The sequence below is a fragment of the Aphelocoma coerulescens genome, chromosome 7 (assembly GCF_041296385.1).
Source record: "Aphelocoma coerulescens isolate FSJ_1873_10779 chromosome 7, UR_Acoe_1.0, whole genome shotgun sequence".
In the NCBI taxonomy this organism is placed as follows: domain Eukaryota; kingdom Metazoa; phylum Chordata; class Aves; order Passeriformes; family Corvidae; genus Aphelocoma; species Aphelocoma coerulescens.
The window spans coordinates 18,618,303-18,635,163 of NC_091021.1; the positions used below are offsets into that span (position 1 = coordinate 18,618,303).

General features: G+C 38.2%; 1 protein-coding gene across 1 annotated transcript in view; it reads right to left on the minus strand.

Annotated features, from left to right (window-relative positions):
* The window catches only part of RAPGEF4 (Rap guanine nucleotide exchange factor 4), a 156,704-nt gene that overhangs the window by 24,828 nt on the left and 115,015 nt on the right, over positions 1 to 16,861 (minus strand). Inside the window, exons 16-25 of the mRNA XM_069020648.1 lie at positions 16,108 to 16,196; positions 13,801 to 13,879; positions 9,226 to 9,376; positions 7,883 to 7,971; positions 7,426 to 7,456; positions 7,107 to 7,185; positions 5,788 to 5,934; positions 3,778 to 3,875; positions 880 to 1,005; positions 247 to 425 (exon numbers count right to left, since the gene is read on the minus strand). Coding sequence (XP_068876749.1) covers positions 247 to 425; positions 880 to 1,005; positions 3,778 to 3,875; positions 5,788 to 5,934; positions 7,107 to 7,185; positions 7,426 to 7,456; positions 7,883 to 7,971; positions 9,226 to 9,376; positions 13,801 to 13,879; positions 16,108 to 16,196 — 1,068 coding nt within the window. The remainder of the gene's footprint in view (positions 1 to 246; positions 426 to 879; positions 1,006 to 3,777; positions 3,876 to 5,787; positions 5,935 to 7,106; positions 7,186 to 7,425; positions 7,457 to 7,882; positions 7,972 to 9,225; positions 9,377 to 13,800; positions 13,880 to 16,107; positions 16,197 to 16,861) is intronic.

A 16,861-nucleotide genomic window follows, 5' to 3' on the forward strand; every position in this document is an offset into this window, starting at 1 on the left:
ATTTACTCATAAATTTGATGTGTAAACATGGCCCTAAGAGATCACAGATCAAGGAGCAATGGAGAGCAGCACATGAAGAAGAATATATATTAACAAGGTTCTATACAGCCCTAAAAGAAAATGGACAGCATGACCAAATACAGAATGTTTTAACCTCTACTCTGTGTGGCTGTCTGAAAGTAGAAAATAAAAACATACTGACTATACTGAACCTCACTTCCAGCTCCCATATGATTGTATACTTACTGGGCTGCTATCTTAATGTATTTCTTTAATAGCTGAACACGCTTGCTGAGTTGAGAGCAAAGACAAATCTCGGTGACCACCCAGAACTGAATTTCATTGAATCTTCTTAAAAACAAGTCCAGATTTGCTGTGGTCTTTTTAAAATTGTGCCTTCCAAAAGTGTGATAGATCAATTCCAGCTAGGAAAGAGAAAACAGTTTGGAATTTTTTTTGAGGTTGCGTTTCTTGGACAGAGGAAAGAGGCTAAGAATGACCAGGTAAGTATCTAGCCTGAAACTTACTCTGCAGTTTGCATTTATTGCTGTATAGATGACAAAGATTCAGGCTTCAAATCCAGTAGACAATAGCTGAGGCATGGCAAAAGCATAACTACAGATTATATATAAATAGCTTAATACCTTAAAACAAACAAAAGTAGTTCAACGAGCAGCACATGTCCAGAATAAGTTTATATTCCTATTTTGCCTATAAAATTAAGAATGTCTTATACTTTCGAAACTTGTAGGTGGCTTTATTGTCGAATTTTTGAAAATCAAGCTTAGAGAAGGTTTTGGAAATAATGTAGAAACCTACAATGTACAATTAAACACTTTCTAACAGGTTCTAACCTGCTGAATAGATAGATCCTCATACCTCATGCACGCAGTTGAAGAGCTCCCAGTCATAAACTGTCATCTGATGTGCTAAGTCTTTGGAACTCATCAGTTCAAACGTTCCTACTGTACCAGTAGATGGTCCTTCCTGTTCTGGTAATGGTGCCTACAAACAGAAAAATATTATAAAATATTTTAGACATGCTAAATCGTATGGTTGGTGCTTTCCTTCCATAATATTTCTAATTTTTTTTTTCAGTGTGATCACTTTGCTAATTATGTTACTAACAGTAAAACTGACATTTGCAGTAAAACTGAAATTTGCTTTTTACCACAGACAGGTATTAGGAAATAAGAAGCCCCGTGCAAAATCAGTATCCAGTATGCACAGGATAGTCAGGAAAATTCTGAAAGCCCTTCAGAGACACTGTAAGGAAAGAAACCAGACTGTTCTCAGTGTGTTATTTTTAACATTTTTCTAAAAATTGAATCTATAATACACGTTGTGCTAACTAAAGCACGTGTGTTTGTTTGGGAGCAAAGGTCTTTCAAAAAAACTTCTACGTTTCCTTTTTCACATACACAAATAACTAGGCCACCAAGGACAAGCCAAATACTTTTACATATTCCTGATTCTAATGATGAGAACTATTACATCTAGCATGCTTCAGAAATCTGCAGTGATTGCAAGATCTTCTGATAATTTATAAAATAAACCTCATACCTTATCTTTGACAGTACAGTGATGCACAATTCGTGATTGCAAATATTGCTAAAATACTTCCAACCAACCCCCTTGCAAACTGGAGGGTGAAACACCCGCAGAGCTGCCCGTGAACGCGCGGGTCACTTGTTTTGTTCCCAGGAGAGGGCAGCAGAGTTCACACACAAGTTTCCCAACTCACCGCCTTTGTTAAACACATAAGGATGGAGCACGGAATTGTCAACAGGCTCCTTTCTGAGTACAAACTCAGTGGAGTCTGCCAGATTAACAGACCATACTTAGATACTGCAGTATAAAAAATGAGCCTACTAAATGAATCCTCTTTTATGTAAGAATAATATATTAGCAATAGAAATAGGTCTGAGAAATAGGTCACTTTCTCTGTAACACATAATATGTAGGAGCTTTATTTCTCTATGAATTCTTCCTTTCTACTCTAGGCAAAACTTTCCTTTCAATTATCATCATAACACAAACTAATTAAAAATTACTAAACTAAATAATGAACATTATCACCTTAAAAGCTTCACCTATAATTAAAAAAAATACTAGAAATGTATTCTCTAAAAAAATCCAGGGCAGCCATTAATCTTATTAAAAACTGCAGATTGCTTTGAATTGGGATTTGCTCAGACACAAAAGTTCTTTAGTTTATGACAACACATGAAATAAAGGTACACCAGCTTTGTGTAGAAAATTCTAACTTGTGGAAATCTGTGGAAAGAGAATTGCCTACAGATTGAAAGATGTCTTTTTTCCCCCCATTTGGAGATGAACACAACACAGCTGTTACCATAACAAACACATATTTTCCAAGGCTAGGAGAGAAGCACTTAGATGCAAACTCACAGCATATTTGAAAATTCATCTACCCAGAACAATTTTCACATGGGAATTGCCAAATGTCATGTGGGTAAATGTTCATGAAAGGGCAGCAGCCAGAAACTGGAATGTGAAAGGATTAAACTGGGAGGCAGCTAAGGTTGCAACATTTTTTGATTTGTTTACACCTCTTTGAAAAAATGCAGCTGATAAGGGGATGTAATTTGTTATGCAGTGCTGAGGGCCATTTTTAAGGTGCTGAATGTACCTCCCTAATTCTTACTGAATTCAGTCTAGTTGATGAAACTAGCACACTGCAGCCCTGTATCTTAGAGCTTCCCTGCATCATTTTGAGTACTTGATCCACGGTAAATAGCACAGGTAAAAGGCACAGAAAGCCATGACAATTTGCTGCCAAAGCTATGTGTACACAGACAATGCAGAGCCATATATAAGTACCCAGCACAGCTGTACTGATGCAACACCCCTGCTTTACAGTAGCATGCCCCATGAGGGTATCTACTTGGCAGGATTAATTAACCTTAAGGGAACACCAGAATTTAATAAGCTGAACAAGAGGTATCTCTGCATGGAACTACATATGCTGGATGTGCATTCCCTGGTTACTAAATTGAAAGCAGCAGAAAAGCATAGATTTTACCATATCCATAAAAGAAATCAGGCATACATACTAAGTGGCTTGTTAAAAGCATACAGGAGTCTGAAACAAGGCTAGGAGTAATAGAGTTCATGCTGACATGACTTGGCAATGACATTTGTTTTTAATGAAATAAAAGGAACAAAAAGTACAGTCAAATCAAACTCTATAAAAGCAGACCCCATGGAGATCACTAGAATGACTGTATAAACTGTAAGTACTTATGAGCAATTCTACCTAAGAAAAAAACAGACTTTCTACCAGGAATATTTTCTGTGATTCTACTTAGAATTACCTCAGATTTTGACACAGTATTTTGTGAGGATGAGAAATAAAAGATTTTAAGGAATTTACTGCTGGAATCAAATCTCCCAAATGCTTTAATTTATAACACCTGTCTTAGAAAATATATCTCTATGCCTTTGAGGAGATAATTCTATAATGAGGAATTACTGCAAGTCTTGGTGACAATACTCAGCTCTTCCTAAATGCTTGACAGAGAGAGTACTGCCATCAAGTTCTGTTATGTGGATCAGATGGATGGATTTCTGGTCTAGTTTAGGGAATTAGAACACTAGCTGGTTTATTTTCAGGGCTCATCCTACTGCAGTGTGACAAGCCCTTTGTTGTAATGTTTCCACTAGTGTTTACCTACAGTGTGGATAATGCAAAAAGGGCCAAGTGTTCAAACAAACTGGAGCCCTGACGCTCCTGAGCACTGCACACGTACATACCAGTGAATCGAACTGATCCCGTGGGCAAGCAAACAGCCGGCCATTAACACTGAGAGTGGTGAACACTGAAACATCGTGAGGCTTGAGCACAACCTTTTCTGTAAAAATGAAACAAATTATTACTTATTATATAGAGAGAGAATATATCAGCAGGACTGATCCACCAGCTGCACAGATCATCCTCCTGGGAACAAGTTTTGCTCAGTAACCCAATGTCCAGGATACAGAATAGAAGACAACAAGATCCTCTTTACTGAATAAATGTGATAATCTCAGCCCAAACCAGTCGCCTACAGAACTAGAATCCCGGTTCCAAACTGTACAGACAGGTCAAGAAGCCTGTGGTGCTATCACTAGAAACTACCTACAAAAATTAAGCCTAATTAGAGAGTCCATTCATTCATTGCTGAGCTGTGAGCATTTGGAGAGCTGTTTTTAATAGAAATTGCTCTGGAAGGCCGTAACTGCTTAAGGAGGGGATGGAATGCATTACAACATTTCTAAAAGAGCATCACATCACAGGTTAAGAAAAGATAATGAAGTAACTTACAAAGCAGTTTCTTCCAGCATATGCTGGTGGTCAGCAAATCTGACAACAAAAAATTGCTTCATCTGCAAAATGTAAAGCTGTCTGGTGTCAGTTCTCAGGAAGTGAGCCATTTTTGGCAGGCACTACTGTTTGCAAAATTGCCTTCCAACATAGCTCGCATTACCTCTATGTGTCTCCACACAGTCATACTCAACCAAAGCACTTGAAAAACACCAGTTGTCCAGCAGAATTCACTCTCCAGTTACTCTCACATTTCCACAGCCTATAGGGGGGGCTTGATCCCTGACCCTCTGCAAACACTAGGTCAGTGGGTTTGGCACTAAGTTGCTCTGTAGGGGTTTGTATAGGAGAAAGGTTCACAAAGGATGTCTGGACTTCAGGCGTCTCTCTTGAAAGCTGTTTATTGCATAGGCGAAGTTACAGCATTTCGGGGAGTGGGTATCCAAAGCCAGCCCTACAGCTGCCAGCTCCAGCTGTAGGCATACCTGAAGCCCCTTTCTGTTCAAGTTACAAAGCATTTTATACTTTTCTTTGCAGAGTATCTTAATACATAACAACCAATAAGCACCATACACAATACCTTTACATTTGCCTATAGCCTATCATAACTATTACCATCACCATATTATAGTCATTATTATCCAATGACAAGAGTAAGTAAGTTACAATTTAAGCTTACAGTGGAAAATTCTCAGACCTCTTCTTCTTGCTACATTGACATTTCTTGTTTGCTTGCAATAGCTCTTTTTGGTAAAAACATGTTTTCTATTTACTTATGCTCTTCTTGAGACTTATTTACTTGGTGAAAAACATGTCTTTGTTTTTGGTTACATACCTTTGCCCTAATCATAAAAATTTCCTTCCAACTCATCTCCAACTTTTGCCTTCTCAGTTATTCAGTGACCAGTGTTTCAGCAAAACATCTTTTACTCTATATCAAAACTTGCTTTCATTTCTATCTCATCTTCAGTTTCTACATTCAGAGATCTTTCTGCCAAGCCTACATATCTGTGAAACTTTCTTACCAAACTTTCATCCTCTCCAACAGGTTTGCATGGACAGAGCAGCCAAAATGGTAGTGACCACTGCCAGAATGTTTGCATTGCAGCGTTTTCTGATGTTACAGATCCCTTAGTCTAGTACACATACATTTTATAGCACACACAATTTATCCATGCTTGCCTTCTATTTCTGGCGTTAAAAAACTCTTACAAGTCTAACAGGGAAGGAAAATTTCTCTTTAACATGCCAACACATAAGCTTCTCCATTTGTCCTATCTCCCATGTGAGCTGCAGTCTGTACCTGCAGTAGAGGAAGGACTTGCCTCTAAATTAGGGATTGTGTACTAGCTGAACATGCACACAGCTATAAAAGCGTGACTGAACTAGTCAAGGTTTTAATCCCTCCAAAAACTCTGCTTCACCATAACTGAGTGTTTAAGATGATGCAAGTACAGTACCTCCTCCTGAACTCATCTTCACTATGATGAGGCCTTCTCCAGAGCCCAGCTTGTCTGCTACTGCACTGATCACTTCCTTCACAGAAGAAGACACTGGCACCCGGATAGTGGTGTAGGTTTGGTCTATGCAGTACACCTTAAACAGAACTAAAGAAAAAACATCGCAGGGTTTATTCCACATGTAAAAATCACAGATTTACTCTACAAATTACTTTCACTTCAGTAACCACTCCTCACAAATGAAACAAAACAACAATAAATCTCTCTGTAGCTCCCCATTCCTCAGATGCTCTACAATTTCTAGTATAGAAATCCCTGATTTCCTAGAGTTTTGGATTTTGGATTTTCAGTGTTCAGTGAGCTGCCTGTCCTATGAATGAGAAAGGTGCAGCCATACGAAAGGAGCCATTACTGCCTGTGCAGATAGACACAAGAGCTAGCATTTCCCTGGCAGCTGGAACTGTTTTCCTCTTTGTAGGCCTAGAAGAAACACTGCTATGGACAACAGAAGCTGCATGCCTGGCAGGATGTCTGCTGTTCATATGAAGTTAGTTCCAGCTTTTGACGTGGTTCTTCTGTTGGTCTGATTTATGCCACCAGCTTTCTCAGCTACATGAACTTGCATTTTGTTGCCTTGTTTTTACTGTTGTTCATTAGCAAGAGCTGTCTTTTAATATCAAACATGTTGAAGAAGCAGCTGTTTTAGCTGATGAAGTTCCACAAAACAACCATTACGAGTACCTTATCAGTAATCTGAAAATGACATTCTGATATGCTGCTGTAAATTTTACCTTAATCTCTTCAGAGACTCAAACAACAGCAATAGGGCAAACCAGCAGATTCTGGTTTTTAGGCTGTGTGCCTAGGCTCTTGGATTCTAGATCCATGATCCATGGCATGATTATCTGCTCCACTCCCACCTTGCAAAGGAACAGTTGTACATGGTAGCTCAAACTACCTAGGGGAGACAGAGGCTCAAACATGACCTACAGCTCCCACTCTTCATTGCACTGCCATTACCTGCAGTACACTGTCTTATTGGTTCTTGCCTGTTTTGTTCATTCCTTATTTTAAAGGTTTTCACATCTTCCTCTGAGGAAGCAGTGTTTGATAGCACAAGTAACTAACGGAAAAAACCAGGAGCACCTCAAATCAATGATGGAGAATACTGGGCTAGCAAAAGCAAAGACAGTTTGCTTCAGGCCAGGCTTCAAAATTCTAGGTAGGTACTTTCATTTATTTTTAGACCCTTTTTTTGAGAAAGACAAATTTATGCAGATGTCAGTGGCTCAAGAAAACTCTGCAGAGAAGGAACTCACCTTCATCGCTGCCCCTGATAGGCTGGCGTTTCTGTGCTCTGTCATCACTTGTGTTGAACAGCTGCAGAAGAACTTTGTGCTGAAAATGAATCATTGAGATTCACGTTAATGCAAGAAGAAACATTATGAGGTATACATGAACTACAACAGATCTCTCATCAATGGCAGGAAAAAGAGTAGCAATGCAAAATTTGACAATGTTAAAAGCTACCTCTCAGTGTGGGTATTTAGTATATCCATGACTACTAAGGACAAGATGCTTATGAATTTGCTGTGCTTAAAATTTTACATTAGAAAATGGACAAATAAATTTTCTTACCTTCTTTTGTGATGCTTTAGGTTCTTCAGAACTACAAAAAGATAAAGCATAGAATATGTAATTAAATATTACCTGGAAGATTTTGTGTACAAAGTCACCTATAGAACATGGACCACTTGTCAAACTAGAATATGAATATAATCATATTTATATGTGAAAAGACTAGATGATACCACAGTTAATCTATGACCAAGGCAGAAAAAATATTATACAAAGTTCATGTAAGCATGAAATAAGCTTCTGTCAACCTCTCAGTGAGGGTATGGTGTTTGCAAGAATGATGTGGAAAAGAGGGCCATCGACATTAATTCCAATAAGCCTGCATGCAAACTTTCAGTTTCACATAACTGAGTGTCATTCACAGAATGGCTTTTTAATAGATATAACCAGTAAATTTTCTTTATCAATTTACTGAGAAAAAGGGCAGGGAGAGTAAAGAAGCAAAAACTGTGCTTACATTTGCTTTACAATTTTCTCTAGCTCTGGAAGTTGCTCCTTTAGTGCTGCAATCATTCTAGTATCATCTGATACAGATACATAAAATTCCTGTAAGTGATACAGAATAGCCTTTAAATAACTATAGAGGTAAATGAGCAGTACTCAGGAGAGAGGATTATGAGATGACATCTGATAGCTTAATGATTATAAAGAATGATAATCTGCATAGAGGAACACATGCTGGGCCCAACCCTCTATTACTTCTACTTGTTTATCTCCAGCTGATTTTAAAGCAAGAGTTATACATGCAGAAGGGAAGCCTGATGAGGCTCCTTAGCTCACTCTGTAACCACTGACTGCTTGTGTAAAACCTGCATTTTCAGACTGTCAAGGATAAAGCCTAAAAAATTCACAAATAATCTAGCATAACAGGTTTTTTAATTCTTTGCTGTTGTAGTCTGCAGTGCTTCAATTGCTCCTGAGTCACTGACTCTCAGCTGCTCTAATCTGCTACAGTATCATCCACTTTTCAACCCTACTCAAACCTCTTCCAGATCTATTCATATAAAACCATCACAAAGAAGGATCGATGTGCTTGCAACAAATGATTGCTCTTTAACTTCTGGACAAATGAAAGACTATGTCATCTCCAAAGCTTGAAAAGCTTTCCCATGGGGGCTTGTGGGGTGTCTACCATTCTTAAAGACCCCTTCTATTCCCCTCTGCTAGATCTTAGATTCAGTTTTAAGCTCTTTGGGACAAGAACTTTCATTCAGCCAGCAATGTAGGGGATTCTGTTCCATAAACACAACATATCATAAGAATGGCATGATCACTTGACATTGGCAGCGCATCTTATCTTAGAAATCCAAGGATATGGCAGCTACCACAAAGATTACAAGGCTTCTGGAGACAAAGATCTTAAGTTCCAATAGCTGGAGTACAGCTCTCATTCAGATGGAAAGGACTTTTGGTTTGGTAGAGTGGCAGCCCTCCAGCTCCTTTCTGGCACACCTCAGGCAGGTATAAACAGTGATCCAGTTCAACCTGTAGAGCCCCTGAACTACAATACTAGAAAAAGCAAATTCTGCTACTGCTATAACGCAATCTACCCATGAAGTGCTTCAAAAGGGATCTGCAATACTATTTTCAGAGGTCCAGAGGCTGGCAATGGTTCAAGCTCTGTTGTGATGCCTTCACTGTCTGCAGCCAAACCTGAGAAAACAGAGTTATGACTTTGTACTTTGAAATGACCTATCTCACTTCAGTTTGTGACAGAGTTCTAAAGACTGGGAACAGGCTTTTAGCTTATCTTGCCTTGTAGCTACTTTTCAGTACAGTGATACAGTGATTCCTTTATACCTCCAAAAAGGCCATTGCTGCTTCATCTTCTTGCAGTAAATCTCCATATAAAGCAGCCCACTGCAGAACCAGTCGAATGACTCGCCTTTTGTTGTTGAGGGCATAATCCATTTTCTCCTGCTCTGTACCCTGAGAAGGCTGGGCATGATAGGTGCCACAGTGTCAAGGAAAACATTCAGTGATTGAAAATATCAAACCCAGTATGAATTCACAATCAACTGACTTCCAACAAATCACTTTCAGGGTGCTCAAACATAACTCTCTAATACATATTTCCAAATTCTGATATCCACTAGCATAATGATTTGCAAACTTTTCATGTTCATACTGAAAAGTAAAAAGACAATGAATTTTCTGAAGAGCACAGGAATGACCACAGTTCCACTACAGAGATGCTTGCTGTAGGGGAACAGAACAGAAATGACGCTTGGAACAACAAAGAGGATTAACCACGGAGACTGAAGAAGGATATTTCTCCTTGTTCCTCTTTGGAAACAGTTGAAGAAAAAGAAAAATGTCACTTTGTGCTTAACAATTCAGATTTTCCATTTGTGAGGAAGACTACCAGAGTGAACCACCAGTGCTATTCCTTTCAATTTTACAAGTTACTGTAACTCAAGATGAGCCTCAGTTCCATTATGGGAGGGGAACTTTGACATTTACAGCCTCAACTGACTATAAAAACACAGGATAAAATAAATTTTGTAGCAGCTTCATTGTCATGAGGAAATCAGACATTTCCACTATGTCAAATAAAGTGTATTTAGGACACAATCCTTTGTGAAAGTTATTTTGTGACAAACAATAAGAAAAAACGGGAAACATTTCATTGACCTTTTAAAAGACAAAATGTCAACATTACAAAAATAGACAAATAGCTAAAAGGCCAAAAGTAACACTTAGTGAAAGAAGAAAACAAGAAAAGATGTAAAGGCACAATGGGCAATAAATTGAGATAATCTGAGCCTTTAACCTGTGTGAAAATGAAGTATCCCCAGAAAAAACAGGATATGACAATTTGTGTGTCTACTTCTCACTGAAAAAAAGGTTGGAAATATATATTTAAACTCTTTCCAATAAATTGATAGATGAATGGGATGTAAGCATGTAATGAGTGCAGTTACATCTTCAACTTTGCTTCCCAATTACCAGAACTCTGATTCTGGATTGTCATGAGTAATACTATTCCCAATTACATAGTAACATGTAACATCAAAGTACTGACACTCTCACTCATGGCCAAGTCCAGCATCCTTGCATCCTTTCAAGATGCACTATCAGTTGCTCTAACAAAATATTTTAAAATACTAATTAGAAAATAAAAATATTAATGAGGAATATAAATTATGTAAGATATTTATTTTAAGCTTCTTATTTAGAAGAATTTCTCTAACAATACTATTAAGAAAATGCAATGGGGAAAAGTACCTATTAAATTACACTTCGAAATGATCCTGCTGCCCAAAGCCCCTGCAGAGATTTGACATTCTACCAGTGTTACTGGGGTGCTCATTTGACTGACAAACTTCCAGAAATCTGCATTTTAATTTCGTTTGGAAAGGTTTAAAATGAGTAGAGAACTGAACATGACAGTACAATTAAGGAAGAAAGTAAGGCAGAAGGTCATAAGAAGTAAATAATTCATTGTAAGTTATGTGCTCTAATGTCTTGGGGAGCAAGTTTAATATACTATTGAGTCATTTTTGTCATGCCATATTTACCTTTCAAACAGTATAATTATTTAATGCATTTTTCCTTCCTTTTTAACTGACCCACCACAGGCACTGGTAATTTTTCTGTATTTTTACTGCTCATTTATATTGATTTCTCTTTTATTAACATTATCACAGAGAAAGTCAATGAAGGGTTCTCACATTTTTATGTGATCTTCAAGATGCAGCTTCACTACAGACTGCAATCAGAAATAAACTATGAAGAGTCAGATAATTGCAAAATATTTATCAACACCAATATGGTTAGAGCTCAATATATACATATATTTCTAATTTTCTCTAGCATATGCTAAGAAATGGAAGCAAGTCCGAAGTCTGTTCTTCCCTGCATAGGAGCACTCAGCTATAGCAGGAGCTGTGCAAGATCATTGCTACAACAGAATGCAAACTTTTTTGCTGGCACAATGGTAAAGGAGCTTAGCAAGACACTCATAGAGAAACATACTGAAAGAACTATCATCTACAGAGAGCAAAAGAAGGAGTTTATACTTCGTAAGTGTTTAGACAGTCGTTCTTTAAAGACGCACCCCTGCACACATGTTCACACACTTGCACTAACCCAAGTGCATTTTTGGAGTTGCTGCTCTATTTTAGGTTTTCTTTTGGGCCTTCTCCTGCCTCCCTCTGACAAACTGTAGCTCTGAGAATTTGTCCATTTCCACTCCGTGAACAAGAGTGAAACAGGAGCCTTGGTCCAACACACAGGACTTATATCCTGATTCAGGGAGCATATCCTTTGCTTCCCTATAAAACACAAGTCTGTGGTTTTTTTAATATTGCAGAATCCATATACTTTAATGACTGCAGAAGACTTGGTGTGCCAAAGGACAGCACAGCATTAGCTTGGAATCCACAGCAAGCCATAATGTTACTTAGACAAAATGGTGCACCTGTCCATTCCTTTCAGGATTGCAATAACTTACAAATGACTGCTATAAAAGAAGTGAAAACCCAAATAATTTATACCCTGTACTATGCTTGAAAGCACTTCAGTGGTCTAGCTCTACTCATACTTTCATGCTGCCAGCTAAAATAGTATCCTAAGTGGGTGTAGGAAAATAGACTTGTTTTGATTCAAAATTGGGAGCTGAAGCAAAAAGTCGCTGACTGAATCACCTTTCTTCTTTCTCTTTTTCTGTTTTAATTTCCTCATTGAGCATAACTAATCTCTCCTTAGTCTCACAGCACTGGTGAACACTTTTGTAGTGATTTTGCTCCAAAAAGATGAGCTTTGTTAGGAACCTTTCAACTCTAACAATAAATTTCAATGGTACAATCAACAAAGCACAGTTAGCTTTTCCATATTCAGAATGGACCAAATAAATAATAATTCAGCTCCAGGAACAGCTAACACTAAAGCAGTAGGATACCAGTTACTTCCAGCTCCTCTCTGAAAAGAATTAGCATGATGCTTGCCATGACCCACTTAAGACCATGGTCTTAGCATCCTCTCCAGAACAGATTTCATCACAAGTGGATATTTATCCTTAAGTGTGATTATCCTTAACTTTGATTATCAGAAAAGCTTTTCCCCTATAAACAATAAGGTACATTTTTCTTACAGGTCTGATTTTTCCAGTTACTGGATATCAGAGCTACTCAATTATAATTGAGGATAGAGAAGCCTGAATCCCAAATGGGCTGACTGAATAATACGAGCTAAATAAATCAGGACAAAACCCCCCAAACATTAGAAGTGCTGCCTTTTCTTCCCCTCTCAATGCTGTCAGCAACAGCATTTCAAAATACTTTTGATATCCAAAACAATGTGATTTTGGAAAATGTGTTTGTTTCAGGTGTGCGAACAATCTTCTACAGACCAGTTTCATGGGTCCAAAGGTTTTCAAAACAATTACTCTCCTCACTAGGAGTAACACAAATGGATTCTCAAGCTTGCCAGACAAGGCCACAATGCTCTGTTTTGTGGTTTCAGGAGGTGAGCTTTCCCAGATGTCACTCGCCCCACTGAGCTTGAAGGAAAGCACTTTCACACCATTGTGATTCTAAACAAATAAATAGGGAACTGAAGTTATTACACCCCTGTCAGAATTCTATAAAACCGAAAACATTATATGTTTATTTAATGTTCCCAGTCACTTGATAGCTTCAAGTCACTGTGCACAAGGAAAACTCAGTGTCCAACAGCTCCCCATACTAAATAACCTGCCAGTAATTGACAGATCGACATTTCACAGACTCCTGTACAACACGCAGAGTATGAGAATCACCCCCAGCTCTCAATGCTCTCCACTATTAAGATTTCATCTCCTAGTATTCACATCCAATTGAAGTTTTTGCAGTTTTTAGCATTTGCTATAGGCTATTATTATAGATTATTACTATTTTTTCATAACTGTTAGGACAGCACCTAGGAACTACTTACCCATTAGTCTACAAGTTCAGGCAGCCTTTTGCTTGAGGCAGTTTGCAGCCTCAAAAGTGGACCATTGAAATTACCAAGACATAACTATCCTGGTTAAAATGTAGATGCTGTAGTTCAGCAAAACTCAAGAAAGAAAGGAAGGATCCAGGAAGGGTAACCCCAACTTTTATGTAATTTCACGTATCTGGTGGAGGGACAGTACATTTACTTCCCTTGGAACAGTAACCAGCACAGGAAAGATACAGATTTCATAGTCTGTACTGTATCTCATCATGGGTTACACACTAACCATCTCAGAGTTCTGAGCTATGGACAGCTGCTAGTCAGACACTGAGAATCTACCCACAAGGCACAGCCTCCATGGAGTGTGAGGTACTCCTTGAGAGACGGAAGCTTCAGTTTCATCACTGACAGGTACAGAGGCTAAAGAGACTTAACTTTTCTCTTACAAAAGGATATTGTGCCATCAAGGCTGGGCAGAGCTGACTATTTGGCATAAAAACACAGTGCATCATAATAAAATCATTTAAAACAGAATCTGTGAAAAGAGAAGAAAGAAAACAGTCAATTAAGCCACTGCAAACAGCTTGGGGATCTCAAGGATGAGTTTTCTTTCACCTGAAATATCTTATTAGCCCTCTGCAGATAATAAAGTGGTCTTTTTGCACTTTCTTTGTAGGGATTAGGTACAAAAAAGGGTAATGAACAAATATGAGCTAAAATATTAAGCTTTTAGTCTTGTCTGAATGAATTTTATTGAACTTATGTTAACAGGCATTTGCCAGTGTCAAAGAGAAATCTGGCATAGCAAAAAGCCCCACATCTGGGCTGAAGTGAAATATTTGGATATACTTCTCTGCAAGTGTGGAGTCCATACAGAGGAAGAATTAGGCCTTTCACACCTGGGTACCTAAAAAGAGCTGGAACATTTGGCTTTAGGAGTTACAACACCAGGCAGCACATTTAGTATATCCTACGCAGGAGAAGGCAAATAATTTCATTCTTTGCTGATTTCCTAGCTGTGAGTAGAATGCCTAAAAGAGGTAAATGGACAGTCAAATTTCTGGGTTTATTTTGATCTGAAAGTATCACAGCTGCTACATTTACATTAAAACGTATATGAACAATATGACTGACATTTTCTCTGGCAAAACCCAGCAAGTTATTTCTTCTGTTAAAATGACCTGTGGTAGTGCTGGTGTAAATCCCAGTTTGCCTTATCTTTCTATTTCTGACAACAAGAAGGATTTATAAAGCCTGGCTGCAGAGGCCAGAATGAGTTTGGCAGGCTTATATGGAATCACTGAGAAACAGTGAACACAATACCCCAGGGTATAATTTCTACAGTACAACTTTAGAGATACCAGAAACATTTAAAAACATTGTAAGGGATGGCAGAAGAAATATGAAGATAACTGTGCAATATAATATTACATCACTGCTTCCACTTCTATAATTCCTATATGCAAGTATCTCTCTTGACAAAACTCACCTCTGGAAGGGTGGCACGTTTTTTTAATGTAATACCCAGAGCAAACTGTTTTTTAAATACTCTTAAATTAAAGGAATACATAAATGAAAAATTCAGTTTTCCAGCATTCTGTAATCCTATATCCTAAAAATAACCTTATGAATTGTGACACATTGTATTGTATTGGGATATAAGTACAATCTTGTCACTAGATGTTTCGACAAAAAGTTTTAAAACATTTTGAAAATAATTTGTTTTTGAAAAATATCTAATACATGCATACTGTGAATGGCAAACTTGTGATTATAGAGCTGCAAGACTGAAGAACAATATTCTGCTTGCAACCCTAGTAAACAGGTATCTATGAAAAGAATCCCTTTTTTTGTCTTTAAAGTAGTGAAAACATACACGTTAAAAGGATTTCTATAATTTTTCAATTATTCTACCATTTATGAACCACTATATGGGTTTCTCCTCTTACTATGAGGTCAATAACAGATTAACTGGATTTAAGAACACCTTTGAATATATACTTATCAGACACCTGCAATGCAAAAAGAACTTGTAAAAGCAATGTTAAGTAGTTTAATGTATGTCTATGCATTACTTTATCAGAATATGAGGATTTTTTGTCTGACTCTTTCCAAAAATTAAAATACTACTAAAAGTAAGTCAGCAAATTTCTATATCCCTTGATGTAAATTCTCTGTTCTCTTTACACTAATGACAAGCAGCCTATTAGGTGCAGATTCAGCAATCTGCATTCTTGGGACTCGGCCCATGGTGTGCTGAGTTTTTCTCCTTTGAGTAACAATTCTTCTTTCCCTGCACATGGGAAAGTATCACAAATGGGAAACGTAAATTGTGATACTTTAAGTGTGATATGAAGATTTGAGAATACTTACACTAGCACAATGTAATGACTGGAGGTATCAAGCTATTTCACAGTATTAAAGTGACCTCCAGAACAAGGAGTACCATTACTAATAGGGGGCTCTGTTCAGGCCTTATAGCTGTGCCTAATTAAAGTCATAACTGGTGGTCTGGCATCTTGGAGGATTTTGCTGTTCTACTATGACGTGGAAGTACAAATACAATAGAGCAGGCTTGGAGGAACGGATTGCTATTTTTAGTTCTGGATTTCCTTGGTTCTCTCGGGGTTGTTTCAGAGCAGTAGATAGTTCTTGTTCTGGGAAAAACTACCAATAGGTGCTTTTCAAAGCATCAAATGCAGTGTTACCCCAGAAAGTCCATCTTATGGGGTAATAATAAAACAGCTTCTGCCATGTAGATACCTGTTGCTTCACTTAAAGTTGCTTCAAGGCGCATAGTTTCTAGAAAGTGCTCTAAAATTTTCTCTGGGGTTCCTGACATCACAATGTACCTGAGGGAGGGAAAGGAGCAGTTAGCATCTCATAGCCAAAAGAGCTAATCAAGAAATAATTGTGTACCAGCAAGAAGATCAGGACTGCTGTGCTGCTGTGTGCCAGAGTACAAACATGTACTCTGACCAGAATCTCTGTGTGCTTAGGACAAAACCACTCACAGTCTTTGCTGGCTTCCCCATGTAAACCTAGGAGCAGTAACATCCTCCACCCCACCCAGGGATAAGAGACAGCCTCCTCCTCACACAAGTACTTCAGTATAACACCACCACAGTCACACCACAATCAGCAGAGCTGCACTGGTCCAAACTTGGAGAAGAACAAGCAGAAATGCTCCTCCACTGAGAATAAATATCTCAGTAACAATAGCAACTTGCAGTCATTAAACGGTTTTAACAGGCTTACTATGAGCCCCAAAGGTGTGTCAGTGTCAGAGCAAGGAAACAATTTCCTTCAGCATCACTGACAGAGGTTGGTCTGAGAAGGTGGGGGCAGATAATGAAATAGCACACTGTATCTTCAAATTTGTGCAATGCCTCACATAACTGAAGTAAGTAAGTTTCAAGTTGATAAACTGAGCATTGTACCATTTTCTGGAGTTAATTTAGTGAGGTGAGAGAACCAGTGCAACAGCCAGGTTTTTCTGCTTCATGCAAAAACACTG